Here is a 19,818-nt window from a genome sequence, read left to right on the forward strand (position 1 = left end):
TGGACTCAAATTCCTGGGGTCAAGCAATCCTTTTGCTTCAGCTTCCTGAGTAGCTGGAGCCATAGGCATCTACCACCTTGCCTGGCTCCTATTTAATACTCTAAAAATTTGAGGCCAGGCACAGTGGCTCACACCTGTAATCCCAGCACTTTGGGAGGCTGAGACGGGTGGATCATTCGAGGTGAGGAGTTCGAGACCAGTCTGGCCAACATGGTGAAACCCCGTCTCCACTAAGAATACAAAAATTAGCCGGGCGTGGTGGTACACGCCTGTAATCCCAGCTACTTGGGAGGCTGAGGCAAGAGAATTGCTTGAATCCAGGAGGCAGAGGTTGCAGTGAGCCGAGATCGTGCCACTGCACTCTAGCCTGGGCGACAGTGAGACTCTGTCTCAAAAAAAAAAAAAAAATAAAATAAAATAAAAATAAAATTGGATAATCCAGTCAGGTGCGGTGGCTCACACCAGTAATCCCAGCACTTTGGGAGGCCGTGGCGGGCGGATCACTTTAGCTCAGGAGTTCGAGACCTGCCTGGCCAACATGACAAAACCCTGGTGGAGTGCAGGGCTGCAATCATAGCTCACTGCAGCCTTAAACTCCTGTGTTCGAGAGGTCCTCCTGTCTCAGCCTCCTGAACCATTGCTCGTTGTGGACATGAAGTTGTTTCTGATTTTTTGCTGTTGTAAACACTATTTTAATTAGGCTCTTTTTTCCTCTCTTTTTGTGTATACATGTGAATTTATTTGGGGTAGATACCTGGAACTACTTAGTGGTGCTGCTGTTATGTTATGTTATGTTATGTTATGTTATGTTATGTTATGTTATGTTATTTTAGACGGAATCTCGCTCTGTCGCCAGGCTGGAGTGCAGTGGTGTGATCTCAGCTCACTGCAACTTCCGCCTCCCAGGTTCTAGCGATTCTCCTGCCTCAGCCTCCCAAGTAGCTGGGACTACAGGCGCACATGACGATGCCCAGCTAAGTTTTGTATTTTTGGTAGAGATGGGGTTTCACCATGTTGGCCAGGATGGTCTTGATCTCTTGATCTTGTGATCTGGCCGCCTTGGCCTCCCAAAGTGCTGGGATTATAGGCATGAGCCACCGCACCCAGCAGTACTGCATTTATTTTAGAAAAATTAGTACTAATATAGTCTTCAACTTTATTAGATCCAGTTCTCTGAAGTGATTGTCCACACACCAACATTTCGTGAGAGTTCTCTTTGCTGTGTATCTTTTCCTATTCTTGGATCTTGACAAACTTTCACTTTTTTTATCTAGCAGGTATGAAATTTCATTGAGGTCTTAGCTCATGGTTCCTAGATTACAGTTGAGGGTGCACACATTTCTTATGTTTATTGCCCATTTGGGTTTGCTCTGTATATTTCTTATTCATATTCTTTTTTTTTTTTTTTAATTCGCCGGGTGTGGTGGTGGGTGCCTGTAATTCCAGCCACTCGGGGGGCTGAGGCACAAGAATCGCTTGAACTTAGGAGGCGGAGGTTGCAATGAGCCGAGATTGCTCCACTGCACTCCAAACTGGTCCACAGAGAGAGACTTCATCTCAAAAAAAAAAACTATATATATATACACACACACACATATATGTATATATATATATAGCTTCTTTCTCTTATTTTTATGTATTCATTCTTGACACTAGTCCTTTATTGGGTTTGTAGGTTACAAATGTCTTTATTCTGTGGCTTGTCTTTTAGTCACTCATTTTTCCACTCAATCTTTTTATCTTTTTTGTTTGTTTTTCTGAGATAGAGTCTTGCTCTGTTGTTCAGGCTGGAGTGCAGTGGCACGATTATGGCTCACTGCAGCTTCGAACCCCTTGGGCTCAGGTGATCCTCCTGCCTCAGCCTCCTGAGTGGCTACGACAGCAGCCACCATACCTGGCTAATTTTTATGTTTTTTTGCAGAGATGGGTGTCTCATAATATTGCCCAGGCTGGTCTCAAACTCCTGGGCTCAAGTGATCCTCCTGTCTTGTCCTTCCGAAGTGCTAGGATTACAGATGTGAGCCACTGCACCCAATCTTTTTATCTTTGAAAATGGTCTTGTCTCATGTGATTCTTCTTCAAATAATTCAAAGTCTTATTGTTATTATTGCAGATTTTACTAGCTGGTGACTAATGTGCATACATCCTGTTGTGTTATTTTTTTGTAGTGGGTCAACAACCTGGAGGTTGATAGCAGATATAATTCGTGGCCTTCTAGTTTACAAGAGTTGCTTCGACCCACCTTTCCTGGTGTTATTCGGCAGATCAGGAAAAACTTACATAATATGGTAAGTAGCTCTTATTGTCTGCCTGTGAATTCTGTTTCTCCCTTGGCCTGGTCCCTCTTTTTTTGTCGTGTAAAATGGTCACTTCTCGCCTTTACTAGCTGCTTCCTCCCCCACCTTCCACCAAATACTCTCCCTGTTCACACTAGGAGGGCTTTGTAGTGTCCTGGCCACTTGTGGGGCTGTGGGACGTAACAGGAGCATTATAGCCCCCCTCAGAGTGTGGGGAAATGCTCATTTTTAACATGAAGGTTTAGACTATTGTTTTAGTCTTTTAATTTGTTTTTAATTTGAAAACATTTTTTAGTTTTTAATTTTTATTTTTTCTAATCAGCTTTTCCAGATTGAATAAGTTTTCATACTCTTCACACCATTCAGTGATGTGTTTGTCTTTTAAGACTTTATATTTTTTAGAGCAGTTTTAGGTTCATAGCAATACTGTTTTATTAGTTTTAAGATAGCTCTTTTTTTACATACGAAGGTGCATATTGCTGCTGTTTTTCTTTAATATCGTAATCCCTAAAATTCAGCAGTTTCATTTATTCTCTTAAATAAGGCTGTTTGCCAACTCCTACTTGTTATTCCTTCTTGCGCTGCTTTAGAGAGAGAGAAAGAGGGTTCTTAATTGGCCCACTTTTTCCCTCTCATTTCTTTCCCTTCCCTCACATAGCTGGGAAAGAGAGAGTGGTAGGGTTAGTGCCAAGGTTGGCCTCCTCAGAACTTGCCCTCTCTACCTTTCTTCTTCTCTTTTTTTTTCCCCAGAAAGAGTCTCGCTCTGTTGCCCAGGCTGGAGTGCAGTGGCAGGATCTCGGCTCACTGCAACCTCCGCCCCCCCCCGGGTTCAAGCGATTCTCCTGCCTCACCTCCCAAGTAGTAGGAATTACAGGCACATGCCACCCTACCTGGCTGATTTTTGTATTTTTAGTAGAGACGGGGTTTCAGTACATTGGCGGGGCTGGTTTCAAACTCCTGAACTCAGGTGATCCACCTGCCTTGGCCTCCCAAAGCGCTGGCATTACAGGTGTGAGCCATCACGCCTGGCCACTTTTCTCTCTCTTGAAACCACTTCTTTCCTTTGTAGTCAGAATTTAAATCTCGTTCTGTTTTACCATATGTCTGAACTTTATTAAGTGAGAGAATATGTCTAAGTTGCTTAGCACATAATACATGTTTATGTGCTTACCTGACAGCTGTGACTGTGGTCTAAGAATTAGGTTCTAAGTGAATTCTTAATTCAGAGATCCTTAGAAATGAAAATACAAAAAGGCAGGCTCCATTTTTTAAGGTGAGAGAGTTGCTAAACTTGGTTTTTGTTTGGTGTAGTAGAAGAACCGGCATCCGCACTCTGCAGTACAGTTCCCTGGTTATCAGCCTAAGTCCGTGAGAAAATCACCTAGCCCTTAAGTACCACGTTTTTTGAACTTAGAAGGAGGTAGCTGCTGTATGTAGAATTCATCTTTTATGTGGTTCAACCGTAGCTCGGAAAAGGTTGACTTCATGTACAGTGATTCATGACGTTTTTCTCAGCCCGCAGATACTCGAATAAAAGTCATTTCATGTGTTCTTTTCCCTTTCTTCAACAGGTTTTCATAGTTGATCCTGCACACGAGACCACATCAGAGTTGATTAACGTAGCCGAGATGTTCCTCAGCAATCATATCCCACTAAGGTAACACTGGTATTGGTTTGATGATACATCTAATTTAGCTGAGGTTTTATTTGTCATTTTTAAATGCAAGTCTGGTGCTACTAAGTTGTAGGATAATTAATAGTGCACATCACTAATGGCAATTTTATCTTCTGGTCAGTATGAAGCCAGTGTCTTTTGGGACTGAGAATTTGCTTCTCAATGAATAGAAGCTTACCACCATTGAATTATCAATAAATAGCCCATGTAAAAGTAGTTTCTGGCTGCAGCTTGCTTCCCAATGGAAGGGAATTTTCCTAGGTGAGTGTCCACATCACAGAACCGATTTCCACTTTCAGCAGAGGTACAGAGCATTGCCAGTAACTTGTTAGCCTGTCAAGGACTAAACATATACACAACCTTTTGTAGATGCAAACAGTAACAGTTACTTCTCTTGTGTTGCCAAACCTGCCAACAGGGTACTGAATGACTAGATTTCCACTGTCCTTTTAAGAATAGTTATTTTTATTTTTATTTTTTTATTTTTTAAAGGTTTTACATATGAATGCTAAGGTATTTTCACCTACATTCTGAATAATTCTGGTAATTTTACATGTTGGTGAAATGTTAATTCTTAGAAAATGTGAAAATAAGGAAACAACTCTTTATTCAATAAACATTACTATGTGTTCCATGATTACTACTGGGCTAAATGCTGTAAATATATTTGCTTTATTCTACCTTCTTGGAAAAGATCCTCTGTATACTTTCAAATCCCTCAGGGAGATATGTGATCAACCGCTAGGTTATGTCCTACTGGTTAGTTATAAGTGCGTTAGAATTTCAGAAAAACAAAAAAATCATCAAGATATTTGGGAAGCACAAAGCTTTATGAAGAAGTTGGATTTCAGACAGGCTTTGAGGAAAACAGGGTTCTGAGAGTTGGAAATGCATATTTTGAGTTTGATGACATTTTTCTTTTTCTTTTTCTTTTTTTCTGAGACGGACTCCCGCTCTGTCGCCCAGGCTGGAGTGCAGTGGCTGGATCTCAGCTCACTGCAAGCTCCGCCTCCCGGGTTCACGCCATTCTCCTGCTCCGGCCTCCCGAGCAGCTGGGACCACAGGCGCCTGCCACCTCGCCCGGCTGGTTTTTTGTATTTTTTAGTAGAGACAGGGTTTCACCGTGTTAGCCAGGATGGTCTCGATCTCCTGACCTTGCGATCCGCCTGTCTCAGCCTCCCAAAGTGCTGGGATTACAGGCTTGAGCCACCGCGCCCGGCCTGACATTTTTCATATAAAGCATGAATTCATCTGGTTAGATGGAAGAACCTATTACTGGATCACAACCAGAGCTATGTTTTGATTAAAAGAGGAATATAAGAACACAGAAGAAGTTGGGTCGTGGTAGACAGTTGGCACTAATACAGTATTTCTTGAATTGAGGGACGAGAAGAGGGCATGTGGTCTGCAGATTGCAAAGGCAGATGAGAAGAAGACACTTGAACTCCTAGGCACCTGAGAGATTGTGAATAGCTGGAGAGAGCCGGGCATACAGGCTCCTCTTTCCTTCTTTGTAGGAGCTCATGTAGTCCTGCAAGTTGACTACTAAATATTAATACATTATTATTAACTAAACTCTGTAGTTTACATTAAGATTTGTTATTTGTGTTGATGACACAAATGTATGATGTCAAGTATTCATATTACAATACAGTTTAATACAGATTAGTTTCACTGTCCTAAAAATCTCCTGTGCTTCAGTTGTTTCTCTCTTCCTCCCTTCCCCTGAATCTTTGGCAACTACTGGTCGTTTTACTGTCTTCATAGTTTTGCGTTTTCCAGAACGTTCTAGGTTGCAATCATACGGCATGTAGCCTATTCAGATTGGTGTCTTTCACTGAGCAATGTGCATTTAAGCTTCTTCCTCTGTGTCTTCTCGTGGCTTGATAGCTCATTTCTTTTTATCACTGGATAATAGTCATTATATGGATGTCCCCCATTTATTTATCCATTCACTTAATTGAAAGATACCTTGGTTGCCTACAAGTTTTGGCAGTTATGAATAAACCTGCTGTAAACATCGGGGTGCAGGTGTTTGTGTGGAGATGTCTTCAGCTTCTTTGGGTAAATACCGAGGAGCGTGATTGCTGCATGGTGTTAAGAGCATGTTTAGTTTTGTAAGAAACTGACGAACTGTGTTCCAAAGTAGCGGCACCATTTTGCATTTCTACCAGCAGTGAATGAGAGATCCTGTTGCTCCACAGCCTTGCAAGCATTTGGTTTTGACAGTATTTAGGATTTTGGTCATTCTGATAGGTGTGTGGTGGTATGTCATTGTAGTTTAATTTGCCGTTCCCTAATGACATATGATGTTCAGGATCTACTTCTATTTATCATCTGTCTGTATATCTTGTTTGGTGAAGTGTCTGTTCAGATCTTTTGTCCTTTTTTTTTTCCCCCTTGCCCTTTTGTCCATTTTTAAAACTTTGGTTGTTTTCTTATTGTTGAGTTTTAAGAGTTCTTTGTAGGTCGGGTGCAATGGCTCACGCCTATAATCCCAGGACTTTGGGAGGCCAAAGTGGGAGGATCGCTTGAGGCCACAATTTGAGATCACCGTGGACAACATGGGAAGACCTCCATCTCTACAAAGACTTAAGAAAGAGTAGCCATGTGTGGTGGCACACACCTGTAGTCCCAGCTACTTGGGAGGCTGAAGTGGAGGATTGTTTGAGCCCAGAGGTTTGAGGCTGCAGTGAGCTGATCGTGCCACTGCACTCTGGCCTTGGCAACAGAGCAAGGACCTGTTGAAAAACAAACAAGAAGAGTTGCATATTTTGTTTACCTGTCCTTTATCAGATGGTGGTTTTGCAAAGATTTTCTGCCACTCTATGGTTTGTCCTTTCATTCTGTTAATAATACCTTTCACAGGGCAGACATTTTTAATTTTAGTGAAGTCCACATTAACCAAATGTTCTCTTTCATGGATTGTGCTTTTGGATCTAAGATCATTGCCAAGCTCGATACCACCTAAATTTTCTTCTCTGCTGTCGTCTAGGAATTTTAGTTTTTGTGTTTTATATTTAGACCTGTGATCCACTTTGAATTTTTGTGACAGATACAAAGTCTGTGTCTAGACTGATTATTTTGCATGTGCATGTCCAGTTGTTCAGCACCATTTATTGCAAAGATGATTCTTTGTCCATTGAACTGCCTTTGCCCCCGTAAGGTCAGTGCAATGTCTTTTTTGCCAGCCCATCTATAGATATATAATGGTATGTCTGTGGTTAATTCCTTTATTTTAAAATTTAAAATCTGATAAACTTTAACCTTGATTATTGCTTTTTGTCGTGGGACAGTTGTAAACCTTTTTCAACTTTTCTTTTACCAATAATTCTCGTACTGCATGTGCTAAATGTCACAATCCCCCCCCTTTCTGTTTACTTTGAAAGTGTTAAAATTTTTATTTCTTCTAATTTTTGTTTAAAAGTAGAAAAAAAAATTCCTTAAAACTATAGCAACACTCTTCATGTCAGTGAAAGCAATCTTTTCATGATGTGGAAATGGCTTGCTTTAACAGTAGAAAGGCCTAAGCCACATTTTAAAGCCTGCTTTTTTATTAATACTTTGTAAGTGGCCAGGTGGTGGCTCCTGCCTGTGATCCCAGCACTTTGGGAGGCCGAGGCTGATGGATCACCTGAGGTTAGGAGTTCGACACCAGCCTGGCCAACATGGTGAAACCCCGTCTCTACTAAAAATACAGAAAATTAGCCAGGAGTAGTGGCCTGTAATCCCAGCTACTTGGGAAGCTGAGGCAGGAGAATCGCTTGAACCTGGGAGATGGAGGTTGCAGTGAGCTGAGATTGCACCATTGCACTCCAGCCTGGGCAACAAGAGTGAAACTCTGTCTAAAAAAAAAAAGAGACTTTGTAAGTCGTGTATGTATACCTTTGCCAATCGTGTTAGAGTAGAGTGGGCTGTGAACTGTGCTTTTCTCTCAAAGGGTTTTCCTCTGTTAGCTATAATGTATGAGAAAGGTACAAGGATGTCATTCTTTTTAACCGTTTGCATTATTTGACATGTTTCTTTTTCTTCTTTTCCCTTCTCCTCCAGAATTGGTTTTATCTTTGTGGTTAATGACTCTGAAGATATTGATGGGATGCAAGATGCTGGAGTGGCTGTTCTTAGAGCATATAATTATGTTGCCCGAGAGGTGGATGATTATCATGCCTTCCAGACTCTGACACAAGTACGTTTTTGTTCAGAATGGCAAATAATTTTTTCAGATCCAACTTACTCTTAATAGCAATGTGTGGCCATTGTAGGCAAGATAGCTGCAGTACCTAGAGCTCAGGGGTGGATCCTGAATTTAAAAGTCATGTCTGCTGCAGTGTGTAGAGATGGATCTGAGGAAGGGCAAAGCAAAGTGGCAGGGATGCCAGTTGATGAGTTGTTGCAGTGATCTCCATGAGAAGTAATGGGGAAGGTAGTTAGCAGCAGGGCTGTGGAGAATGAAATAGGTTCAAAAGAAGTCACTCAGAATAGTAAGTATTTTATACTTTGTTATTTTATTCACTTTGTCTGTGCTTACGGTTTGCTTTTGTTTGTTTTAATATATCTTCCACAACGGCTACCTTAAAATTTTATTTATTTATGTACTTTTTGAGACCAGGTCTTGTTATGTTGCTCAGGCCGGTCTCAAACTCCTGGACTTAAGGGATCCTCCCATGTCAGTCTCAAATATGTGGGATTACGGCCGGCTGTGCACCACCATGCCCAGAGAATAAGTATTTTAACTCTGCTTTTTAAAGTTTTTATTTATTCATTCATTCATTTATTTTTTCTTGTTATAAGTACACGTGTTTGATTGAGGGGGCCGCAGAAGACAGAGAGATGGTACTGTACGCAGCTGGTATAGGCTTGGAGGCCGAATGCCACACAGAGACAGACACAGAAACAGTCCAGCACTCAGCAGGGAAGGCTGGGCATTATTCTGGGGCCTGTAACACTTGGTTGGCAGGTGACAGCAGGGGATCTGGCCTAGGGCTGAAGGGGCCCAGGCACCCTGGAGGCTCTCAGATCTGAGGTCCTGGGTGGCATCCGCTGTGGTGCCTGGGCTCAGCTCACATTATTCAGTCACTTACAGACAAATGGGGGCGGTATGAAGGTAGCACTGTACACGTCTGAGCAGCTGCACCTGCTCCACCTGCTGCCGTGTCACTTGTTGCTTGGGCTTCTGGAAGTTGGTGCTCAGGTTTTTGCTGCAGAGCATGAAGCCAGTCTGGCTGCTGGGATAGGTGGGGACAGTGCAGTAGGCGTGTGCCACCATGGGGAAGAGTGACTGGCAGAACCACCGTGTCTCCTTGATGAAGTCCAGGTGCAGCCACTGGTCCTCGCCCTGGCAGCAGAGAATGCTGTCCTCGTTGAGGGCCATCTTCATGAGTGGTAATAGGATTCCTTGAAGAGGCTTTCAGTGGATCCCAGGAGTCAGTGATCATATTGAAGGCATCCTGGTTCTGTTTCATGAAATCAAAATTGCCACCCATATGCAGGGTCAGCTTAGCGCTAGAGTAGCCAATGGCCATACCCGGCAGGAATTTCTTAAGAGACCTGAATGCCATCCTCTTCAGCCTGTCATTGGACCACAGACTCCACAGAGGGGTGCTTCACCACCTTGTGCAGGATGCTGTCTCTGTCCCCGATGATCAGCACCTTTTGTGGGAAGGGGTGGTTGCAGAGTGGCAGGTTGATTCTCATCTAGTAGAGAACTTATCCCTGTCCATGCAGGGGATGATGCCATCCAATACCAGCACACTGCTGTAGGTCTTACTGTGGTAAACAAGGATATCCTGGAAGCGTGAGTGCTGGCAGTGGAGCAGCTCCTCCATCTGTAGGAACAAGGCTTCCTTGGGCCTCAGGCTGCAGGTCTCATGGAACCAGCCCTCCTAAATGGCAGCATGACCGCTGAAGCCGGGCTCCATGTCTTTTGGGTTCTGCGGCCTGAGACTGCAGGCTGTGCAGAGCCACAGCACAACAGGACCAGCTACACCCACCACCCGCTGTTTATTTTATTTTATTTAAAAAGTTGTTGTAGAGACAGGATCTCACTGTTGGCCAGGCTGGAGTACGGCAGCGCAGTCAGGGCTCACTCCCGGCCCTAGGTGATCCTGCCGCCTCAGCTTCCTGGAATAGCTGAGACTACGGGCACGCATCACCATACCCAGCTAATTTTGTTGTTGTCGTTTTTAATTTTTGCTGGGGATGATGTCTCACTGTGTTTCCCAGGCTGGCCTCGAATTCCTGAGCTTAAGCAATCTTACTGCCTTGGCGTCCCAAAGTGGTGGGATTTTCGGTGTGAGCCACTGGTTCTTGGCTGCTGTTTTTTTATTTCAGAAGTGAAGTAATACTGCTCACTGTAAAAACAATTCAGGCTGGGCGCAGTGGCTCACACCTGTAATCCCAGCACTTTGGGAGGCCAGGGGAGACAGATCACCTGAGGTCAGGAGTTTGAGACCAGCCTGGTCAACATGGTGAAACCCCATCTCTACTAAAAATACAAAAATTGGCCATGCATGGTGGCTCGTGCCTGTAATTCCAGCACTTTGGGAGGCCGAGGTGGGTGGATCACTTGAGGCCAGGAGTTCAAGACCAGCCTGGCCAACATGGAGAAACCTCATCTCTACTAAAAATACAAAAATTGGGCCAGGCGTGGTGGCTCACACCTGTAATCCCGGCACTTTAGGAGGCCAAGGCGGGCGCATCACAAGATCAGGAGATCAAGAGATCAGACCATTCTGGCTTTAACACAGTGAAACCCTGTCTCTACTAAAAATAAAAAAAATTAAATGGGCGTGGTGGCTGGTGCCTGTAGTCCCAGCTACTGGGGAGGCTGAGGCAGGAGAATGGCATGAACCCAGGAGGCGGAGCTTACAGTGAGCCGAGATAACGCCACTGCACTCCAGCCTGGGCGACGGAGTGAGACTCCGTCTCAAACAACAAAACAAAACAAAACAAAAATTAGCCAGATATGGTGGCAGGCACCTGTAATCCCAGCTACTTGGGAGGCTGAGGCTGGAGAGTCTCTTGAACCCGGGAGGCGGAGGTTGCAGTGAGCCAAGATCATGCCATTGCACTCCAGCCTGGGTGATGAATGAAACTCCATCTCAAAAAAAAAAAAAAAAAAAAAAAAAATCAAATAAATAATATTCGTGTCAATTTCGATTTCTCCATCTCTCCCCTCTCCCTTTCCTCATCCCTCCTAAAATCATGGACATAGTTTTTATTTCAAGGACTGCTTATAAGTGTTCAGATTTCTCTCTCTTCTTTTTTTTTTTTTGAGACAGTCTCTCTCCATCATCCAGGCTGGAGTGCAGTTGTGTGATCTTGGCCCACAGCAATCTCTGCCTCCTGGGTTTAAGGGATTCGCCTGCTGCAGCCTCCTGAGTAGCTGGAATTACAGGTGTGCACTACCACGGCAGGCTAATTTTTGTATTTTTAGTAGGGTTTCAACATGTTGGCCAAGCTGTTCTCTAACTCCTGACCTCAAGTGATCAACCCTCCTCACCCTCCCAAAGTGCTGGGATTACAGGTGTGAGCCACTATGCCTGCCTGGCCTATTTAGATTTTTCTTAACGTATTTTTTCGTTTGAGACTTAACATGACTGAGCTGATTCTGGCTGGGCGCAGTGGCTCACGCCTAAAATCCCAGCACTTTGGGAGGCTGAGGAGGGTGGATCACAAGGTCAGGAGTTCAAGACCAGCCTGGTCAGTATGGTGAAACCCCATCTCTACTAAAAAATACAAAAATTAGTCGGGCGTGGTGGCATGTGCCTGTAGTCCCAGCTACTCAGGAGGCTGAGGCAGGAGAATCGCTTGAACCTGGGAGGCAGAGGTTGTAGTGAGCTGAGATTGTGCCACTGCACTCCAACCTGGGTGACGGAGTGAGACTCCATCACAAAAAAAAAAAAAAAAAAAAAAAAAATTCCAACCTAGAAAGCCATCTTAATAAGGTATATGGAAAAGGAAGAATTGCTAACATGTCCCAATTTGACCTTTCAAGAAAAATAATCGGGCAGGCGCAGTGACTCACGCCTGTAATCCCAGCTTGGGAGGTTGAGGTGGGCAGATCACCTGAGGTCAGAAGTTCAAGACCAGCCTGGCCAACATGGTAAAACCTGTCTCTACTAAAAATACAAAAAATTAGCTGGGCGTGGTGGCAGGCATCTGTAATCCCAGCTACTCTGGAGGCTGAGACAGGAGAATCACACAAATCCGGAAGGCGGAGGTGCAGTGAGCCAAGACTGTGCCATTGCACTCCAACCTGGGTGACAGAGCAAAATTTCCTCTCAAAAAAAAAAAAAAGAAATCATATTTTCCTCGAAATTCAGAAAAATGTGGAATAAACACTTTGAAATTTGAACTTAAAAGTGTAGTTAACTAACTGTTTTTTCTTCCTTCAGATCTATAACAAGGTGAGGACTGGAGAAAAAGTGGAAGTTGAACATGTGGTCAGTGTCCTGGAGAAGAAATATCCATATGTAAAAGTGAATAGCATTTTGGGGATTGATTCTGCTTATGATCAGAATCGGAAGGTAAAAAATTTCTTTTGTGTTTCTTATTTGATTGCAACACTGTATTGTCTTTAACCCCCTGTTTGGGGGCTTTGGTTAATAATGGTGATAATGGTTAAAGTGTTTTAGTACTTAGCATTTGAAAGTTTAGAAAACAGATCACTTTTTCAGTGTTTGAAAAAGTTATTTCAGTCTTGTGAAGATATGACTGATTTTTAACTTGCTTACTAACTATTAAATTGAAAAACAATTTTTTTTCATAATGAATGATAGTACTTCCATGAAGTTTGCTCTGTATAACATCTACTGGATGTATAGAGCCAGGATATGATGTACAGCTTAATATATATCATGTTGGCTTTATTTCGTTATTTAGGCTAAGGATGGAAGTATATTAAGAAATGTAACAGAATGGCAAAGTGTTGTAGTAATAAGGATATAATGGCCGGGCGCGGTGGCTCAAGCCTGTAATCCCAGCACTTTGGGAGGCCGAGACGGGTGGATCACGAGGTCAGGAGATCGAGACCATCCTGGCTAACACAGTGAAACCCCGTCTCTACTAAAAAATACAAAAAACGAGCCGGGCGAGGTGGTGGGCGCCTGTAGTCCCAGCTACTCGGGAGGCTAAGGCGGGAGAATAGCGTAAACCCGGGAGGCGGGGCTTGCAGTGAGCTGAGATCCAGCCACTGCACTCCAGCCTGGGCGACAGAGCGAGACTCCGCCTCAAAAAAAAAAAAAATAAAAGTAATAAGGATATAATAAGAAAGTTTAAAATTTTTTAACTTAATTTTTTTTCTTTTGAGACTTTAGACACAGTCAAGGGTCTTTACCTATTGAAAGCACAAATTGTTGAAAATGTATTAATGAAAAGAATTAATACATTAATGTACATTAATACAATAATTAATACATTAATACATTTCTGTAACATTCTGATTTTAAACATATCAAAATGCATTTATTTACTAGTGTTTCAGTGTTTTTTCTCCTTTTTTAAGGGAGGATTTTTTTTTTTCCCCAAATGAAAAACAGCCTGTGATTCCTGTTTTAAGATCTGAGCTATCATCCGTTTATAAATGATATTCAGCATGAATTGTTTATGAGTCCTGTTTCATCTGATACAGAATCCTTGTAGAGTTTTATAATCTCCCTCCCAAGTCTTTATTCTGGTTGTTTGACAGACACCCAGTTCAACATCATTTGGTTTTAGCCTGTCATCTTTATGAGTTTTCTAGTCATTCAGTTCGTTTTAGTGGGAAGAGTAACCTTCTTTTTGTACTCATATTTTATTGGTTTACATACTATTAAATCATTTCACTAACAGGAATAGTTGGTTTGGGAATAAACACAGCTAATCCTTGGTAAGCAGATAGCTCAACTGGGAGGAGCAAAAGGATGTGGGCATCCTATTCCCTGTATCTCAAATGCTGCCTTTTACTTGTTGAGAGGCATTTTAGTGTGGTTTATGTGAAATACCACAGAAAGAATATTGGACACCTCTCACATTTTAGAGATGATCTTTAAGGTCAGATGTTTTTAAAGGTCAGTGTGACAAAAACAGTAGCAAATTAAACTTTTGAGTTACTTACTAAGTTAGACTGGTTTATACTTTAGGATTGTCTTCAAACAACTATTCAAAAACACGTAAAACCCTGAAACTACTGTGTATGTGTGCTTGTTAATGGTACTTCTGCCACCTCATTGGAAAGTTTTAAGTAGAGGAGATAAACAGTTAAAAATTATGTGTGATCATAAGGCTTAAGATAATTAAAAACAAAATCACAGATCAAAAAAACGAAATATAGGCCAGGTGTGGTGGCTTATGCCTGTAATCCCATCACTTTGAGAGGCTAAGGTGGGAGTTTGAGACCAGCCTGGCCAACGTGGTGAAACCCCGTCTCTACTAAAAAATAAACAATAAATAAAATAAAAATAAAAAAGTATGTGGGCGTTCTAGAGAGTAGCTCACCAATGTAAGTGTTCAGCATACTTTAATGGCTGGTATTTGTTAATCAGATAAATTAGTTAATTGGGATTGGTTGAGAGATCTGCTCCTGTAAGTTGATTCAGGTTTTAAAGGGAGAGAACAAAATAATCTTTAGCAAGATCAAAACACAAGAATTTAACAACTAGAGAAATTTCTGAATTACTTTAGAATAAATAACAGAGTTTCAGTTTTAAAACGGTAGTATTGAGTAATCGTGCCAGTCCTAATACTAGAAAGTTGAACAAGATGTGGTATGAACTTGGGCAGTTCACACAGCCTCGTTGGGGGAGACAACACGTGACAGCAGTGTGGTTTTGGTGATGGTGAGGTTCTGAGTGTTTACACATTGTATGTGGAGGCTCAGTGGCCGCTGAGCTAGATGGCAGCTAAGCTGGATGGGCAGCTCTGCTAGTTTGGGACAAGGTGATTGTGGAAGGCTTCCTAGGTATAGCAACAGCTGCCTGCTCTGTGAATTCAAGTTTATAGAGGAACACATATTTATTGTGTGTGTAAGCTGACGTTGAATACAAGGCGAATTAAAATACTAGCTGTGTACCAGCTCTTTTACAAAGGTAAACTCATGCCAGGAGCTAGAAGGTCTTTGAGCATGCCAGTCTGCCTCTCTTCTTTCTCTTTTCTGTTTTTGATTCTGCGCTTTAGTATTGTATCTGCTCACTTTAAGGTATATCCAGTCAAGCTTGGAATTGAAGCTGGAAGTGACATCTACTCAGTATAGCCTGAGAAGGGTTACTATTATTATTATTATTTTTTTTTTATTTTTACTTTTTGAAATGGAGTCTCGCTTTTGTCTCCCAGGCTGGAGTGCAGTGGCGTCATCTTGGCTCACTGCAGCCTCTGCCTCCCGGGTTTAAGCCATTCTCCTGCTTCAGCCTCCTGAGTAGCTGGGATTACAGGCGCTCACCATCGTACCTGGCTAATTTTTGTACTTTTAGTAGAGATGGGGTTTCACCATGTTGGGCAGGCTGGTCTTGAACTCCTGACCTCAGGTGATCCGCTTGCCTCAACCTCCCAAAGTGCTGGGATTACAGGCATGAGCCACCATGCCCAACCGATTACCATTATTTTATTGTAGACTTCTGTCCAGTCACTTATCTTTTCTGGGTTTTTAAATAAAATAATATTGCTGTGGGTACGTAGTAACTGTTTTTCTCCCGGATAGACACAAACAGCAATAATAGTACTCTGTAGAAAAAGAATTTAAGTGAAGTAAAAGAAAAAGGCCACTTTGAGAATATGAAAGTTTTGAGGGACTTTGTGGAATTTTTTTATATTTCATGTTTGGAAACTGTTTAAGTCTCATTTTCTCTTACCCTGTTGAAGAAAAAGTACCAGTAGCTTTTTATTGTGAATGATTACTCTATCAAAAGTATTGACTTGAAAAATATTGAATAGAGTGGACAGACTAGAGAAAGGGGTATTTTTATATCTTTACATGTGTTGAAATCTTGATTGTGTTGAAAAATTGAATGAGAGTATCACACACTATGCTCCTTAGTTTCCTAGACGTGGCCATCTGTACTGATTAGAGCCTCTTCTGTATGCAAACAGGTCATATTATTTATATGTCATCCATTTAATTGTCTAGCTGTTTGAATAGAAGCACTCTCAAGGCAGGGATGTGGAGAGTATTGCAGAAGTCCTAACAATCTAATGACTAATGAGATTTGTTTTTTTTTTAAATTACAAGAGCTTTACCCCTATACAAAAAATCCAATGGAATGGATTCTTTTGAAATGGTTAATTTTAGGAAAAATGACTGCTTCTAATAAATGTTACTGCACTTGTAAATCTGTTCCTTTTGTTACAGTGAAGCTATGATATCTTCTGTGTCTGAAAGAAGTAATTATTTTAAAAAGTAGGCAATGCAATTAAAGTTGAAATTTTAAACAGGTGAGAATATAGTGATAGGTGTATATTTATATCTTTCAAAGCCGCTAAGATAATGACATTAGGAAAAGTTCTAGCCTGCACATGCAAACACTTTACCTTTAGAATATTATCTTTGAGTCCTTACTAATCTCAGTTGCTTGTGAGTGGCTCAGTATATAACTACCAAAAATTAATGTTTGTTAATTATTTATCATTATTTAATATTTTTAGTTAGCTGTTGATAGAAAATTTGTCCATATGAATTTTCAGTTTGGCTGTTTGGTAATTGTGCTGCATTCTGTTATTTGGTCTTGTAAACTATTTCTGAGTGGTGAAAAAGGAAGCTACATAGCAAACACCTCCCTCTCACTCCTGACTTCCACTCAGTTATCGTTTGCAGAGAAAACCAATGTTATTTATCTTATTGTCACTTGGAATTATAATGCAAGTTTTCTGGTCTTGTTTTAATTGGTTGACGGGGATGATTTTCAAAACTAAAGTTAGATTAAAATTGAGTTTTAATGGATATCTATGAAATAGTTGAGATATCAAAGAACAGAATTAACATGGTAAGAGTTTTAGGGGTGTATATTTAAAACATTTAAACTATGATGTAGAGAAATGGCTGAAACCAACCTAGAAGGCTTTTTTGGCTGTGCATGTTTTAGGCTGTCAGTTTCTGTGCCGTTATCTGTTATTGCACTAGTCTGATGAGAAAATAAGCAGTCTGTTACCGATGACTCAGATTAGTTACCCGGTGGGAGTACTTTTCTGTTGGTGCTATCTAAAATGGTTATAAATAATTAAATTCTGCTATTTTCAGAAAATGGCAATTACAAGGTGTGCGATAGACATTTGTAAAGTGGCCCACTTTACACCTTGGGTGGTAATACAGTTTTTGCTCTGGAAAGTTAGTCTGAGGGATGAGCACCTGTGTTGACAGTCAGGAAAAATGTCCGTCTTGGATACATTTGCCGTTTTGTTGCTCCAGTATTTTCTGGCCAGTGAACCTCTTTTGTCCTGGAGAAAGGAAAAGATTGGGCGTATTGTGTCTTAGAGCAATTGTTGAGCACTGTTTCCCCACAAACCTTGTTTTGTTTTCTGCAGGTGCAATTTCTTTGTTAGTGATATGGACCCTTATTTAGAATTGGGTGCAAATATTTACCTCAGGCTTTTTGCATAGAGCGCTTATAATTTATGGTAGTCAAAACCTGTGTACTTCATTTTGGCAGCCCATGGTCACATGTAGATTTTTAAATGGAAATTAACTAAAATTAAAGATTTAGTTACTTGGTCATAGTTGGCAGGTTTCAGGTGCTCAGTAGTTACATGTAGTTAGTAGTGGCCACTGCATTGGACAGCACAGACAAGCACAGATAGAATATTCCATCATTGCAGAAAGTTCTGTTGTATAGTGCTGACCATAGTATATGTAGTTCAGTTTTGGTAGCCTGTGCTACACACAGACACACACACAGACACACACACACACTCTCTCTCTCTCTCACTTCATAATCTGCAAGCTTTTGTTGTTTTGTAAAAACTCGAACTCAGTAATTCAATCTCAGATTTACATAGTAGGATATTAACTGTGATGTCATTTTTCATTGTTTTAAAAATAAATATCTTGAGTTATTTTTTTCTTTACAATGTTTCTGTTGATTGTTGTTAGAACAGTCATGTAAGAAAAATATGCTCTGTTCCATTTGTCTCACAAAAGGCAAAAATCTGCTGTTTTTCTTGTTCCTTCTGTTTCAGGAAGCAAGAGGCTACTATGAGCAGACTGGGGTTGGACCCCTGCCCGTTGTGCTGTTCAATGGAATGCCCTTTGAAAGGGAACAGCTAGACCCTGATGAGTTAGAAACCATCACAATGCATAAAATCCTGGAGACCACCACCTTCTTCCAAAGAGCAGTGTACTTGGTGAGTCACGTTTCAAGGTGGGATTTTTAGAGAGAACAGTTAGCTTACATTTTTTGTTGCCTCTATAGTAGGCAGTAAAATTCTTAGTGTCACTATTTGGGAGGCTGAGGTGAGAGGATGGTTTGAGGGTAGGAAGTCTGAGACCAACCTGGGCAATATGGCAAGACCCCATTTCTAAAAAATAAATGAAAAAATTAGCCGGGCTTGGTGGTGTGCACCTGTAGACCTAGCTACTTAGGAAGCTGAAGTGGGAGGATCGCTTGAGCCCAGGAGTTTGAGGTTGCAGTGAGCTGTGATTGCCCCACTGTATCCCAGCCTGGGTGACAAAGTGAGACCCTGTCCTATTAAAAAAAAACAAAAAAACAAAAAAACTATTTTCTATATGTCACTAGTAATTGGTTTGCAAACTCTTGGCAAGTCCTGCTATGATGAAAATATTCATAAATCTTCTGTATATGGTAATTTAAATAACTAGTATTACTGATTTCAGGATTAAATGTTTATTTTAAAAATTGCAAGCAGTGCTAAGAAATGTTCATTCTGTTTGTAGGAAATTTTGACTTTGGAGAGACTCAGTCTTATTTTTCATTTATGTATAAATATTAATATATATAGTTCTTGAGATATAATTCAGACAGCATAAAAGTCAGCCTTTTAAAGGGTACAATTCAGTAGTTTTTATTCTCTATCCACAGTTATGTAACTACCACCTCTAATTTCAGAACATTATCATCACCCCCAGAAGAAACCCCATATCCAGTAGCAATGACTCCTCTCCATTTTGCCCTTTTTGTCCTACTCCCCGCCACCCTGCCATTGGCAAACACAGACCTACTTTCTGCTTCATGAATTTGTGTGTTCTGGACATTTTATCCAAATCAAATTTGCAGAGAACAGGATATTATTGGACAGATAGCTTGTTGCTCAGAACCCCAACTCTCTAATCATGGTTGGTCTTTGTGGTGTTACCAGCCCCCAATCTGAGTCATTGCATTAGCACAGTCTCTTGGGCCCCACTGTGCATCACCCCGTAGTAGAAGCCATCATGTGTGATCTGAGGGGCTCACCATGAATCACTAGATTTACAGTTTACATCCCAGGAACTAGGGCCAGCCAGATTATTTACCACACACTGTCCTTTTCTCTTCCCTCCTCTCATTCTGGAAATATGCGTATGTTGGTACTCTCTCATGTCCCATAGATCTCTTTCTTTATGTCCCTCAGACTGGATAATCTCAGCTTATCTTCAAATTCACTTATTCTTTCTTCTGTCAACTAAAATCTGCTATTGAGCCTCTCTAGTGAATGCTTCATTTCAGTTAGTGTAAATCCAGATTTCTCTTTGGTTCTTTTTGATAATTTCCTTAGGTTTATAGATATTATTTCGTGAGATGTAGGTCTTAAACTTTACTTTGGTAGACTTCGTTTCTTTTAGTTCTTGAATATATTTGAAATCATTTATTTAAATTCTTTGTCTAATTAAGTCCAATGTTTGGACTTACTCAGAATAATATATGAACATAATGTAAGAATATACAT

The 19,818-nt window shown here is 41.2% G+C and overlaps 1 protein-coding gene and 1 pseudogene across 2 annotated transcripts in view; one reads left to right on the plus strand and one right to left on the minus strand.

Moving 5' to 3' along the window:
• The window catches only part of UGGT1 (UDP-glucose glycoprotein glucosyltransferase 1), a 102,869-nt gene that overhangs the window by 39,174 nt on the left and 43,877 nt on the right, over window positions 1-19,818 (plus strand). For both annotated transcript variants that reach the window (XM_010363429.1, XM_030916403.1), the window contains 5 exons: window positions 2,169-2,288; window positions 3,869-3,954; window positions 8,023-8,158; window positions 12,369-12,500; window positions 18,115-18,279. In XM_010363429.1, the coding sequence (XP_010361731.1) occupies window positions 2,169-2,288; window positions 3,869-3,954; window positions 8,023-8,158; window positions 12,369-12,500; window positions 18,115-18,279 (639 nt within the window). The remainder of the gene's footprint in view (window positions 1-2,168; window positions 2,289-3,868; window positions 3,955-8,022; window positions 8,159-12,368; window positions 12,501-18,114; window positions 18,280-19,818) is intronic.
• LOC104662438 lies at window positions 9,028-9,890 on the minus strand (annotated as a pseudogene).

Source organism: Rhinopithecus roxellana, chromosome 14, assembly GCF_007565055.1.
Source record: "Rhinopithecus roxellana isolate Shanxi Qingling chromosome 14, ASM756505v1, whole genome shotgun sequence".
NCBI lineage: Eukaryota > Metazoa > Chordata > Mammalia > Primates > Cercopithecidae > Rhinopithecus > Rhinopithecus roxellana.